We start from the raw sequence: 13,452 nt of genomic DNA on the forward strand, positions 1-13,452 counted from the left end.
GTATAGATTGACATTAAAATTATACTAGAGATTTGGTTGCCATGTGCCAACCAGCTTATGAATTTTGATAGATAATATTACCAAATTGTCGTTTTACACTTCGCTATAGTGTAAATTGAGTTTACTAGCAAAGTCAAGGCTTGGTGGGGTGGGGGAGGCAAGGCAGGGCAAAAAAGAAAGAAAAAAAGAAAGCCAGTCGTGTGATTACGCCCAATCCAAAGGACAGATTTCCTTCTCTCTCTCGTCTATCTCCCTGCTTCGCATGCGGATTTACGTTTACTTGTCAACATCAACACCCAACATCTCTGAATTTTACTGACTGCTTGTTTTTGAAAAATCCATTTCTCTTGTTTAACATCTGTATTTTCAGTCCAGGAAATTTCAACCAAGGAAAAGAAAAACAAAAAAAAATAAAGTGAGCGCAATCACCGGAAACATTTCCCACTTCTTACTTTACCCCCCCAAGCAAAAAAACAAAAAAATTACTAAGTGAACAATCCATTCCTATTCCCATCATCCCTCAAATCAATCAATCATCTTTTCCTAGGCTACTCCCTTTTTTGGCAACTTTCCATCAGGAATATCATATACTCACATATACCGTACCTTGTATCCACCTACTAAACACCTAGTTGGGTCCTCATAGCATATAGATCATTACAGGTACACGACCCAGACAACCCACACGCTACATACTGCTCCCAAATTCACGAGCTCAGCCGAATTGATTGTCAGCACTAATTCTTTTTTTTATATACATTGGCATTTCATATAAACACCAACCTTTTGCATTTATCCTATTTAGACATTTGGTATATCGATCTATCAAATCCAAACACTCACTTGTTCTGTCATTATACTGAATAAGCCTCATTTGGATTACATTGATTAGATTTCATACATCAAAAATACTTAAAAGCATTTGATCTTTGTTTGCTTGTTTTTTTTATATGGCTATTCACACCCCGTCAGTGGCAAAAATTCCCTAGTTTACATTTAGTTTAAGTTGAAATCTACGTTGTTGACACCAGTGGAGATTGATTACCTTGCATTATTTTTTTTTTTTTAAGTCCTGGCTAAATGAACAATACATACAATAGAGTCACTAGAAAAGATCAGCCACAACTTGAACAAAGATCTCTGCCTATCCCGCACCAAGCTACGATTGATATACCATTATATCCAACTCCGCAAAAGAGACAGAATAGTTTATCTGCATACATGGTGAGTAATTCCAATAAAAGAACTCCCAATCCTTTGCAGACCCCGTTGGGCATGCAAACTGCAAATACAAAGGATTATCCCTTCAATACGTCTACTACAGGAATATCGAACCCACTACCAACCCAAGCACAAGGACAACCTGCTAGGTTCACTCGTACACAGCCTACATCAACGAATGTTCGCAAGCAACAGCCACACCAACACCTTCACAAAACACCAACACCATCTCCATATGAGGTTCCATCCAGTCCGAATGTTAATCATTTATCTCATTTAACCCAGCAAAATCACTCAGATCTGTCTGACTCAAATGCAGTATTGGATCTGGCCCATCCGGAAACCAGTAGTGATGTGAAATATTTACCTCAGAGGGTCTCTTCACGAGAACAGCGACAGCAACCATCACCACCACAGTATCATCAATCTCCAACTCAAACTCAAAAGGGACAAGTACAACAACCCTTAGACCAGCAAACTTCCCAACAGCAACAACAGCAACAAAGAGCTATGTCAGATGAAGAACAACAACTTGCTACCAAGCTTAAAGAGACTTATAAGAACATTGTCAATTTTGAAGAAATTGTTCAAAAGAATTGCATTGAAATCACCATCAAGATTAATCAAATTACAAGTAATTCCAACAATCCAACTAGTTTAGTTTATGGAAGTTCTCCTATGTTAAATCAACAAATGTCGAACTCATTAGTATCAAATACATCTTCGACGAGTCGTACTTCGGAATTGCTGAATGATCTATGGACAGTTTATCATCACAATATCACTTTGTTGGACAATTATTACGATTTCTTGGTCACTTCCTTAAAACCCTCGTCTAACCAAACTCAATTCAAAACCGGGAAGAACATTGTGGAACTTTATAAAATCCCAAGAAGAATGTGGGTTTACGGTATAGTTGGATTTCTCGAAGTTTTAAAGAACATAATGGGGATTTTCCAAGATCACGAAATTTGTCTGTGTTTTATATCATATTGTTTTAATATCATTTCCAATTTAACTGATCCCATTTTAGAAATGGAGGGTTGGTGGCTGGAAAAGTTGGGAGATTTATCACGAATGGCCATTGCATTATATGCTTCAAAATTTATAGATTGGAAAATAAGTGCTGAATACTGGTATTCGATAGCAATGAAGACACTTTATGGGCATGGAAAGATTTATTATCACATGTGTACCGTCCAACAAGATAATTTGGATGCATTAGTCAATATTGGTAAGTCGGTCATTTGTCGTGATCCATTTGTTCCAACCCAGCACTATTTGAGATTAGTGGTTGAGAATATCTGTACTCAGCGAAATATTTTATCATTATTGGAATTACCTATTATTGATTTCATAAAGATTCATAAGGTTTTACTCAGTATATACACCAATAGAAGCAATGACTCCAATAACAACACAAACAACAATAATGGAGAGATTCTTGATTCTCAAGTACAATATGGAATTGATTTAGTGACTAGATATGGATTAACGTTTGGATCCGATTCAAATGGTTACAACTTCTTTACTCGGGAAATGTATACTCCAAGTGGAACAGCCACAGATGCCCACCAACAGAATCACATTCCACAGCACCCATATCTTCAGCATCAACAACCACATGCTCAGCTTCAAACACAACATCATCAACCTAGTGCTTCCAATACGATTGAAAAGATGAATTTCTGGTTCAACAAAGGTTCATTATTTGCCATTGCCAATATTAACCATTTGATTGGATTTGGAGATGCTAAGAATCCATTTGCTAAATTGTTTGAATTACCAGAGGCATTGAAGGAACGCAAGGATAAGAAGGATAGAAAGAAAAAGTCAAGAACTTCATCTACGACCCAGATTGAAGATATCAATGCTGGAACAACTTCCAATGGTGGTGGTTCAGGGGGTACAGCCGCTGCTTCCGCTAGTGCCGCGCCAAATGCAAGTGGTGGTGTCGATGGCCAATCAATCACTGCATCCGATTTATCCGTTGACGATTGGTTCTACTGTTTGCAATTCATCAATAAATCAGTATTGGAATTGTCGATCAGGATCTTGAATCATTATTTGGTTGGTCCCAAGCAAGCATCTACTGGGCATGTCATTGTGTGGTTATACTTTTTGATCAGTATTGGTGAAGCCACGAAAAAATACCCTACTTCGCAGCCTATGTTTCAGTGGTTGTTGCGTAGATTATTCCCTTGGGAGCTGCTCTTGAATTATTTGAATTCATTATTGGGCATTGTCAAGAATAATCCAAAATTGTGTACCATGTACACTAATTATCTCCAGTTGAATTATATCCAGCATTTCAATGAAAACGAGTTCCTTCCTGAAGTGTGGAAATGTTGGGGTACTCTTTGGTTTGACTTTATTTGTGAAAAGGGAGATTATGCCTACTTGGATGAAGCTGGGGTTAAGAATAACACTTTGTTTGACTTGCCCGTGTGTGGAATCTATCCTGTCATCAATAACAATATGTCGAGTTCTGGATCAGCGACCGGAGCAACTGATGTTAATTTTGACCAGAAGCTGAGAAACCAAATGGAGAATGACAATGATGAACGAATTATCAGAATAATCTTGTTGGCTAGGACCCTTGCTGATGAGTATGACTTTGGATTGGTTCGTACTAGTGAAGAATTCAAATTTGATATGCAAATATATGAGTCTCGAGACATGGTGTCCCATGATAACCACAACTACGTGTATATTGAGGACTTTATGTTGAGTGATGGTAGATTGGTTCAGAATAATTTCATCCAACCAATATCCATAGAGAACTTGACTACTGAGATTAATAGCAATTTAACCTCGTCACAAAAGGATGAATTGTGGTTTGGTGATTCGCATTTGTATGATGATGAAAATATTGAAATTGGAGAAGAGATTATTGATGATGATGATGACGACGAGGAAGAGGATGAAGAAATCGAAGGTGAAGTCGACGAAGAAGATGACGACTATCGCTCACCACGTCAACCACAGACAAACTCATTCAGTCAATATCAACAACAACCACAACAAAGAGACTATTATCAGGATAGCTTTATCGGTACTCCAACCGACCCAATGTCATTAGGTGATATGATTCATGGAAGCGAAGATGGTGATATTGAAGGTAATTTCGGAGATAAGATAGATACAAATATAACATACATTACATTGGATACAAACATTTGGTTAAAGCATTGTGGTAGAATATTCAAATGTGTGAGAAATGGTGTTTTTAAAGTATCGATTCCATTGATTGTGTTTCAAGAGTTGAGAGCATTGAGAAAATCAGCCGAGGCAACCATTGCCGATGCAGCTACTAGATCAGTTATCATTGTCCGTGAATTGTACTTTGCCCGAGAGATACTTCCATTACGATTTGATGGAACTATCGCCAGTGATATCAATGAAACTACAGAATTTGAGAATAACTCAAATTGGAGATCTAATGTTGATGAAACGATTCTTAATTCCGTACATGAACATGATGCTATTGGTAAGAGATTAATGACTGGTTTGAATTTACGGTTAGCTGGTAGACCAACGCAAGATTTGTATCTGACAAGAATTAATAGAAGAGGATCAAGCGTGAGTGGAGGAGTCTACGACAGCCAAGCACCAGTGGTTTTGAATTCGAAAATGGCCAAATCGTTCAAGTATTGTATTTTGATCACGGATGATCGAAACATGAGGTTGAGAGCAAAGACAATCGGAGTGACTTCATTCCAAAGTAAATGGTTGTTTGGACAATTGGAAACGATATTTCCTCATCTTTGTATTGATTAGGCTAGGGGGGGAAGAGGTAATTCCCATTTTGAGTCATTAATTGAATTAGAAGAGTCATTTTTTCACTTTTGTAATTTGCCGGGATATTAGCACAAAGCATACATAAACTTTTTTCTATAATAGATAGTAATATAGTATTATTTACCCCTTTCAGTATCCCCTATTTCAGACAGCCAATAACCGGAACGGATGGTTATATTTGTACTTCATTGTCAAGTACTGCTGTGTGGGTATGGCAACATCTAATTTAATTAATTTGTAGAGATGAATAAGCGTGGCAGACTGTAAAAAAATATTTTTTCAATTACTATTCCCAATCGGGAAATGTGAATTATCGAATTAGGTCTAGATTGTCCCATAGTGATCCGATTCAGATCAAATTAGTGCCAGAATAAGCGTGAACGCTAATAATATACGCATTTCTTTTTCTCGTGTTTAACTCAACAATAACACTCCAACCGTTGGCTGTTATTGCAACCTGCAAATGGACAAGCGCATAGGAGGTTGGGGGGATAGGGCGATCGCCGACTCGAATAGCAAATCTAGAATTTCGAGTCTGAAACAAAGCCAAGGAAAGAGTACACTAAACTAAAGTGGGCGAATTAATGAATCACACACAAAACCAATGTGTAAGTGACGTAACAGTGATAGATTGCAACATCCCCCGGATGCACTAAGCATTCCGTAATGGATCTGGTACAGCAGTCAACACTGTAACGCGTAGTCCGTGTATTGTTTACTCAACCACCATCGGGAATCGTGTGACAGAAGTTTGAAACCATGCAATGCTGCTAAAAGTTTTGTTTTGCACCTTTGGGAAAGGGCAATTTCATACCTGATGTAACCTGAAAAAAAAAAAAGAGAGATGCGAAAATTTTTCATATATAATTTAATTGATGTGCTTGTCTGCAGGAGTTTCATTTAATGATTCGATTCGTAGTTGGCATCTCACATGCACACCAATAATTTTACTTGTGTGAAAACGGAAATGTGGGTATCTTGAACCATTTTGGGCAACTACAATTAGGATTCCTAACTGGGATAATAGTGGCAAAGATCTTTCAAGTCATAGTGCATACATCCACATTAGTTTTTGATCTAAACGTTGATTTTTTTTTTTCTTGAAATGAATATTAATACCAGGTTTCTGTCTACAGTTTGGTGTAATTATTAGCCATCGCGAAAGACTAAACTGATTTCTGACATATAATAGGTGAACTTTGAGATCGAATTGTTTTTGAGTAATTAAGTTGTGAACTATTGATCCACGAACAATTTTTTTTGTCTAGAACAAACCTTTGTTTTTCCCGATTCGGAAATGCAATATCTCCCTTTGATTATTTTTTTAGACGAATCATGTACACAAAACCAAATTTGTTTTTTTTTTTGTTTGTTCACAACCCCCTTTTCCCTCGATGTTGTGTTTTTCTTCTGAAAATATCGTAGAAAATAATAAAGTCCAGACTCGGCATATATGCCACAAGCTATACAACACCCCACCCCTTTCGAAGATTAAGATTAAGCTTCCTTTGAGAAAATAATATTATTGTTTCCGCTATTAAATTAATTAACGCACTAATCTGTCGAAATTGCTAAAATATTTCTGGTACATTTCTGAGACTTGTTTCATATTTATTTTTCTACCTCCCTCGGAAAATATATAAGTTTATACAAATCTCGTTTTTTTTTATTATACTGTCTTTTCTCTCATTACAAGTAATCGTCATTCCTTTCATTTAAGAAACTTTTGAATTAAGCAGTCACTCCTTTTCTGTTTATTCCTACTACATTACATTCTTTTGTACTAACCATATTCATTCCTTTATATAAATATGAGATTATCTACTGTTTTATTGTCTTCAGTCTTGATGACTGCTATCAACGCTGCTCCAGCTTTACACACCGTGTTTGTCACTGCTTTCACCACTGTCCTTGTCGACTCCAAGGGTAACACCATCTACCCATCTGCTACTGAAGCTCCAGCTCCAGCTCCAACTACTCAAGCCCCAGCTCCAGCTCCAGAACCAACTACTTCTAGCCAAGCTCCAGCTCCAGCCCCAGAACCAACTACTTCCAGCCAAGCTCCAGCCCCAGCTCCAGAACCAACTACTTCTTCTTCCTCTGCTCCTGCTCCAGCTGAAACTGCCAAGCCTTCCGCTCAAGGTTCTTCTTCTCAACCATCTGGCAGTATCCACCACGGTCAAGGTACTTACTACGACACCGGTATGGGTGCTTGTGGTGTTGTCTCTTCTGACTCTGACTACATTATTGCTATTTCCCACACCATGTTCGATGCTGCTTTAACCGACGGTAACCCAAACCACAACCCATTGTGTGGTAAGAAGATCAGAGCTTTCTACGGCGGTAACTCTGTTGATGTCACTATTGTCGACAGATGTGTTGGTTGCGCTGAAGATGATTTAGACTTCTCCCCAGCTGCCTTCAAGCAAATTGCTGATCCAGGTTTAGGTAGAATCGATATCACTTGGCAATGGTTGTAAGTGTTTTAGGTTATTGGGTTATATTATGTATGTATTTAAAGAAGAAAAAAAAAGATCAAGACACTTTTGGGGAAACATTATGTATAGAGTTTCAGTTTTTACTATGTATTAAGTTATTTAAGGACAAATAAATTTACGTTTTGGTGTAACAATACTCGTTTATTTGTAGACAGATGGCTTCACTTTAATTTCGCATCAATTGCAAAACAAATAAAAAAAGAAACTAAAACGCGACAAAAAATTTTAACCGAAGGAGGTATATTATTTAGTAACGAAGACGTAAATTAAAGGGGGGGTAGGGGTGCATCCAGCGTGTTTTAGTTGTTAGCAACCATTTGCATTAAAAAAAGTATGGGGTATAGTACCGCGCCGTTGTGTAAGGGTTGAGTAGGTCCATTCAAACCTATGTTTTGAATCGCCAATTTTGTTTATTCATTGGCTTGGCCATGTTGTTTCAAATTGGAATTTCTCGTATTAAACAAAACAAACCGTTGTTTATTACACGAGAAGAGTGTAACAGATCATTATGGTTAGCGTGCCACCGCAAGTGTGTTCGCGCTAGATGATGTATGTGAATAATATGTATGGGCTAATTTTCAACAAATGTTTCACTATTATGACATATCCAATTTCACAAAACCAAATTCCACCAAAGTGCCAAGGCTGTGTTTCGCTAGTAATTGCAGTGTGTTGTAATACTTGATCTGCACTTCAGTTTACGGATTCTATCCCGCAATTGAAGCCGGGGAAAAGCTATCTGCGATCTCTAAAGCATGTTGATATTAGCTCTATTAGCATTTTATAATATTAACATGCTATATCTCTTTGAGACAAAGATTTCTACGAATCTGCATCTCAACTACAGTGTTTTGTAGCGAGCTACAAGTTTAGGAACTAGTATTGTTAACTGGTACGATTTTTTTTTATTTTTACAAAAATTTGCAATCTTTTGCGAAAAATGTGGAATAATCTGGGGTAATTGATTGTTGTGCGATCAACTCGACAAAAACTAAATTAGTCTATCAAGAGCCATTCAAATGTATTGATGCACATTAGTACTCTTCTCAGACCATAGCTTAGAGCAATTATAGCATTTATTATAAGAATATAGCCAGGTTGATTCAGGGGTAACACATAAGTCACGTGGATAAAGGCTGGTCGAAATCAATTAAGTCAAATCAGAAAAAAATAACCATTCCTAAAAAAGAAACAATCAAAATACCTAAACTTTAAAATATCACCATTTTTTTAACTATGAGTCCATAAACCCTTATATTTCAGTATTACTTTTATTATAACCATGTAGTGTTTCAAAAATATAAAAAGATGCTCCGAGACGGGGAATTGAACCCCGGTCTACCATGCGACAAACGGTAATTCTAGCCACTAAACTATCTCGGACTGATTATTGGAAAAAGGATCAGCTACTCGAAACTAGAGAGCACAAATTTCCTGCAAAATTGTGTTGCAGTATGGATGTTCTACATACCGAGAATCGCATCCGAGATTTCAACATTTAGGGATACCTCTTTTATTGATCTCTTGTTAACGAACGCAAACTTCGAAATGAGAGGACCAACGTTGATAGCAAAGTTTGGAATAAGGAAGTTCTCATATTCTACTGCCCTTCTTGCCAATTCCTATAAAGTAGCCATCATAGGAACTGGACCCGGGGGATTCTACACTGCTCATCACCTATTACACAAATCGTCCCCTGATGTTAAATTGCACATTGATTTCTTCGAGAAATTGCCTACTCCGTTTGGATTAAGTCGGTATGGAGTTGCGCCTGATCATCCAGAGGTTAAGAACTGTGAAGAATACATGACGAACATCATGCGGGATTATTCCGGTGGTGACAAGCATTCAGTTCGATTTTTAGGTAATGTTGAAATTGGAAAGGATATCAGTTTGGCCGAGTTGGAAAAATACTATAATTCAATAGTGTTGGCTTATGGGTGCACATCTGCCGATAACAAGTTGAACGTTCCCGGTGCTGATTTGCCCGGGGTGGTTGCTGCTAGACAATTTGTCCATTGGTACAATGGTCACCCAGATTACTATGAGTCAGGTCACAAATTTGTCCCACCACCATTAGACAAAGTTAAACAGGTGAGTATTATCGGTAATGGGAATGTTGCGCTTGATGTAGCCCGGATATTGTTGGCAGATCCCGCCGAGCACTGGGCCAAGACTGATATTTCTACCGAGGCACAGGAACTTCTTGCCAAGAGCACAGTGGAAAACGTGAGGATTGTGGCCAGGCGAGGAGTATTGGAATCTGCATTCTCCAACAAGGAAATCAGAGAATTGTTTGAATTGAAAAACACAAGTTTCATACCCTTGGATGAAACTCTCTTGAGCTCCATTGATAAACTGAACTTGGGCAGAGTGGATAAACGGAAACTCTCAATTATTGAAAAATACAATAAAATGAGTGAAACTCCATCTCAACGTAAATGGTCATTGGAATATCTTAAATCTCCAGTTGAGTTTACTGCCAGTAAGACCGATCCGAACTTGCTTGAATCTACAACATTTGTCCAAAATGAACTAGTGCATGACCCATTGACACAGGTAACCAAATGCAAGGCCACTTCAACCACCATCACTGAACCCAACGAGCTTGTCATTATTTCAATAGGATATCAAGGAAAAGCCCTTGCCGGCTTTGACGATTTAGGAATCTGGTTTGAAAATAATAAGCTCCAGAATAAGGCAGGAAGAGTGCTTTCCATAGAATCCCGAGACAACGACGATGTCAACTCTGTATTTAAGAAAGGATGGTATGTTGCTGGATGGATTAAAAATGGACCAAAGGGTGTTATTGCCACTACTATGATGGACTCATTTGACACTGCTGATAAAATACTTGAAGACATTTCCAATAAGCACGTTCTTCCTATTGAACAAACAGGAGATATCATTGACGCTCTTCCAAAAGAAATTGTTACGTGGGACGATTGGACAAAATTGGACACCTATGAGTTGCAAAAGGGCCAAGAATTGGGAAAATCTCGATTCAAGGTTTGCAATAAAAACGACATGTTAAGTCATTGTAAATAGACCAGATAGAAAGAATTATACACATATATAACATTCTAAACACACACACACACACACACAGACACAAACACAAACATACATATACACACTAATCTCCAGGTTTACAACTAGTAATTTTTCTAAAGTAATGGGTGTGTTCATACTTCCCCAATTGCTCAGGCCATAATTTTGATGGCTTGAGTTCAAACCCATCAAAATTTCTCTTGTAGAGTTCGTCATCTCGCTTCGTTAAAACGTTGGAATAATCCAATCCCCGTCTTTCTAAATCTTCTTCAGTATGAGGTAACTGTCTGGCATTAATAAAATACTCAAACCCAGCATGAACAAATGGGTATGGTGGCAATGAAGGTACAATATCACGCTTATGGACAACTCTAATATAACCTCTAGTGAAATCCTTGGTAGCGGAAATTTCTCGCACAACCTCTTCAGTATCAAACAAGTAATCGACAAAGTCGGCAAATTGTTGGTTTCCAACCTTGGGCCCCCCAAATGTAACAACCAATGGGTCATATCCAAGCAATTGAAACTCAATTCCACACAACACAGTCAATGCAGCACCTAAGGAATGCCCCACAACCAAAAATTGAAAATCAGGGTATTTGCTCTTTAATTTAACACCCACAGATATAATTGCCGCCGAGTTATCCTTCAAGAAATTATAAAACCCTCGATGTACCTTACAACCTTCACATTCACGCAGAATAAACAACTGCTGAGAAAAGGTTTCATCATAGACAAGTGGGGTGAATGACACCGGCACAAAATTCACATCGGTAAACCAGTCACGCCTGGATGCTGTGCCTCGAAATACCAAAATAATAGTCTTTCGTTTCTTATCAAGAGCATAAAATCCAGTCCCCACTTCTCCACGATTATTAAAATCAAAAATCTTGACAATTTCAACATCTCGTAATTTGGAATTCTGGCAAGCCTTAATGAGACAACTAGTGTAGGGATCACCCAATAACCCAGTCTCCAACCCCTTGGTAACACAATACCCCACCGTGGCCAAATTAGCAAACTGGACTAGCTTCCTATAATCTCTTGCAGGTTTCTGTCTACCAGGTACGCGTGGACCATCTCCAGCATGGTTAATGATATGCTTGTCGCTGAACTTGGATATTATCCGCGGCAGCGATTTATCCAAAGCACTTGCAAGGTGCAATACAAACAACAAGATCAATATGAACTTTCTCATGAAAGAAGTAGCAAAAAATCCTCTATCTAGGATGTTACGATGTACCAAGACAAGAGAGGAAATGACCCAGATTCTTATATGACATCTCGGGCTAGTTTTTTTAGGAATAAATTTCACCAGCACGATTGCAAACCCCACCTAGCACAAGAAAATTTCTATATGCTTGCACTCACCAGGGTTTTAACAACGCATAACATAAAACCTTATGGTTAGCCGTTTACGTACATCTCAGTTGCTGGTGTAAATTGTTACACTTGACACTGCAATAGAAAAGTCCACAATTGGAACAACGAGAATAACTTGAACTAGAGCCACAGATGCAACATAATCTTAATTTTGGGCGGTAAATGTGGTGAGTTTTCTGCTTCTTCGACTTTGGTTTGTTTTCATAATCATGAAAGTCCACAAACTGATAATTCAATTGTAAGATGGTGTTTATCGAAATCAAGTTGCGTTCTTCTTCAAAGTACAGGTTCAAGTTTCTTCGAGCAGCAAGAATCCTCTTTGTTGAAGGGGTATTCCCTAATCTAGACTTCTGAGATATCTTCTTTCCAGCGGAATGAATGGTGTTGTATGTAAAGTTTTTAGGTAACTCAAAAGTTTTTGACGATGACGACGACTCTTGATTTAGTTCAACAATTCGCTTAGAAACCAACCGTTCCAACTGGATTTGTTGGACAGATTTCAAGGGGCCACCAGAGCCAGAGCCAGAGCCAGATCCCACTGAAGAAGTACCACTGCCTCTGTTGTCACCTATTTGTGCATTCATTAGTTGATTGACGTTATAGTTGACTTTTGCCCTACCCTTTTTGTCAGTACCAGAGGAACCAGACTGCTGTCCGCCATCAGCTATTACATGTGACTTGTTCATCAGCCGGGCTGTGAGGTTTATAGACGAGCTAAAGTAGATAGTAGATGAATGAGCATTTGTGGACTTCGGTATCTCCTCAACAAGCATTGTATGGCTGATGTCAAAGTAGTTGGTTGTAAAAAGTAAATAAAGAAAGTAGAACTTAAACGCACATTTTTTTTGGCGATCTTTTTTATACTACGATTTTTAGGGAAAGATTTGACACGATCTAAAGATTCGCTCTGACGTGGCAGTCAGATACACAGTGGAGGTAGATTTGATATAAGCAGTCGATGGATTTAATATAAAAAAGAAAGAGATTTGACCTGAAGCAGGTTGTATTCTGATTGCTGGGAATCTAATGCAGTTTACCAAGGATTCAAGGTATTTAGTGTACAAACTTTTATTGTGTCTTTTGCTAAAAATATATACCGGGCATTCTTTTCAGCTACAATTATATACAAGAATAACTCACTAGCAATGGTAATCATTTCAAAAGGAGCTACTATCCACTTCTACTTCTCCTCTTTAGATGCAGTTCCCGCACTCTCCTTCATTTCTTCAGATGTAAAAGGCTGATCTTCTCTAGCTTTGTCCAACATAGGCTTGATTCCCTTTTTGGCCAAGTTAGCATTGATACAAGTGATATAAGTGTCCCAGAACTCAGAACATTCATTGTTAAGAGATTGGCCCTTCAAAAATTTCTCAGTGTACCATTTGTTGAAACAATCATCGTATTTAGTTTTTGCATCTGTACATTCTGGAGCAAACGACACCGACATTATGTTTCCCATATCTTCCTTTCGGCTTGCGTAGTATCAGTACTGATAATC

The 13,452-nt window shown here is 38.1% G+C and overlaps 6 protein-coding genes across 6 annotated transcripts; 3 read left to right on the forward strand and 3 right to left on the reverse strand. All coding sequences in view use genetic code 12, as the record gives it.

Moving 5' to 3' along the window:
* Positions 1 to 1,080: 1,080 nt before the first annotated feature.
* SPAPADRAFT_51950 (uncharacterized protein) lies at positions 1,081 to 5,001 on the forward strand (the record flags this gene model as incomplete). Its single annotated transcript, XM_007376715.1, has 1 exon — positions 1,081 to 5,001. The coding sequence occupies one exon, from the start codon at positions 1,081 to 1,083 to the stop codon at positions 4,999 to 5,001; it is 3,921 nt and encodes a 1,306-aa protein (XP_007376777.1).
* A 1,832-nt stretch (positions 5,002 to 6,833) lies between these two features.
* DAG7 (Dag7p) lies at positions 6,834 to 7,502 on the forward strand (the record flags this gene model as incomplete). Its single annotated transcript, XM_007376716.1, has 1 exon — positions 6,834 to 7,502. The coding sequence occupies one exon, from the start codon at positions 6,834 to 6,836 to the stop codon at positions 7,500 to 7,502; it is 669 nt and encodes a 222-aa protein (XP_007376778.1).
* A 1,566-nt stretch (positions 7,503 to 9,068) lies between these two features.
* Positions 9,069 to 10,568, forward strand: ARH2 (NADPH-adrenodoxin reductase; the record flags this gene model as incomplete). Its single annotated transcript, XM_007376717.1, has 1 exon — positions 9,069 to 10,568. The coding sequence occupies one exon, from the start codon at positions 9,069 to 9,071 to the stop codon at positions 10,566 to 10,568; it is 1,500 nt and encodes a 499-aa protein (XP_007376779.1).
* Positions 10,569 to 10,656: 88 nt separating this feature from the next.
* SPAPADRAFT_142576 (putative lipase) lies at positions 10,657 to 11,769 on the reverse strand (the record flags this gene model as incomplete). The annotated part of the gene is made up of 1 exon (XM_007376718.1): positions 10,657 to 11,769. One exon carries the CDS (start codon positions 11,767 to 11,769, stop codon positions 10,657 to 10,659), a length of 1,113 nt encoding a protein of 370 aa, XP_007376780.1.
* A 217-nt stretch (positions 11,770 to 11,986) lies between these two features.
* On the reverse strand, positions 11,987 to 12,727 carry SPAPADRAFT_142917 (uncharacterized protein; the record flags this gene model as incomplete). Its single annotated transcript, XM_007376719.1, has 1 exon — positions 11,987 to 12,727. The coding sequence occupies one exon, from the start codon at positions 12,725 to 12,727 to the stop codon at positions 11,987 to 11,989; it is 741 nt and encodes a 246-aa protein (XP_007376781.1).
* Positions 12,728 to 12,828: 101 nt separating this feature from the next.
* SPAPADRAFT_62604 (uncharacterized protein) lies at positions 12,829 to 13,446 on the reverse strand (the record flags this gene model as incomplete). The annotated part of the gene is made up of 1 exon (XM_007376720.1): positions 12,829 to 13,446. One exon carries the CDS (start codon positions 13,399 to 13,401, stop codon positions 13,135 to 13,137), a length of 267 nt encoding a protein of 88 aa, XP_007376782.1.
* Between the last annotated feature and the right edge of the window lie 6 nt (positions 13,447 to 13,452).

The sequence above is a fragment of the Spathaspora passalidarum genome (assembly GCF_000223485.1).
Source record: "Spathaspora passalidarum NRRL Y-27907 unplaced genomic scaffold SPAPAscaffold_6, whole genome shotgun sequence".
NCBI classification, from domain to species: domain Eukaryota; kingdom Fungi; phylum Ascomycota; class Pichiomycetes; order Serinales; family Debaryomycetaceae; genus Spathaspora; species Spathaspora passalidarum.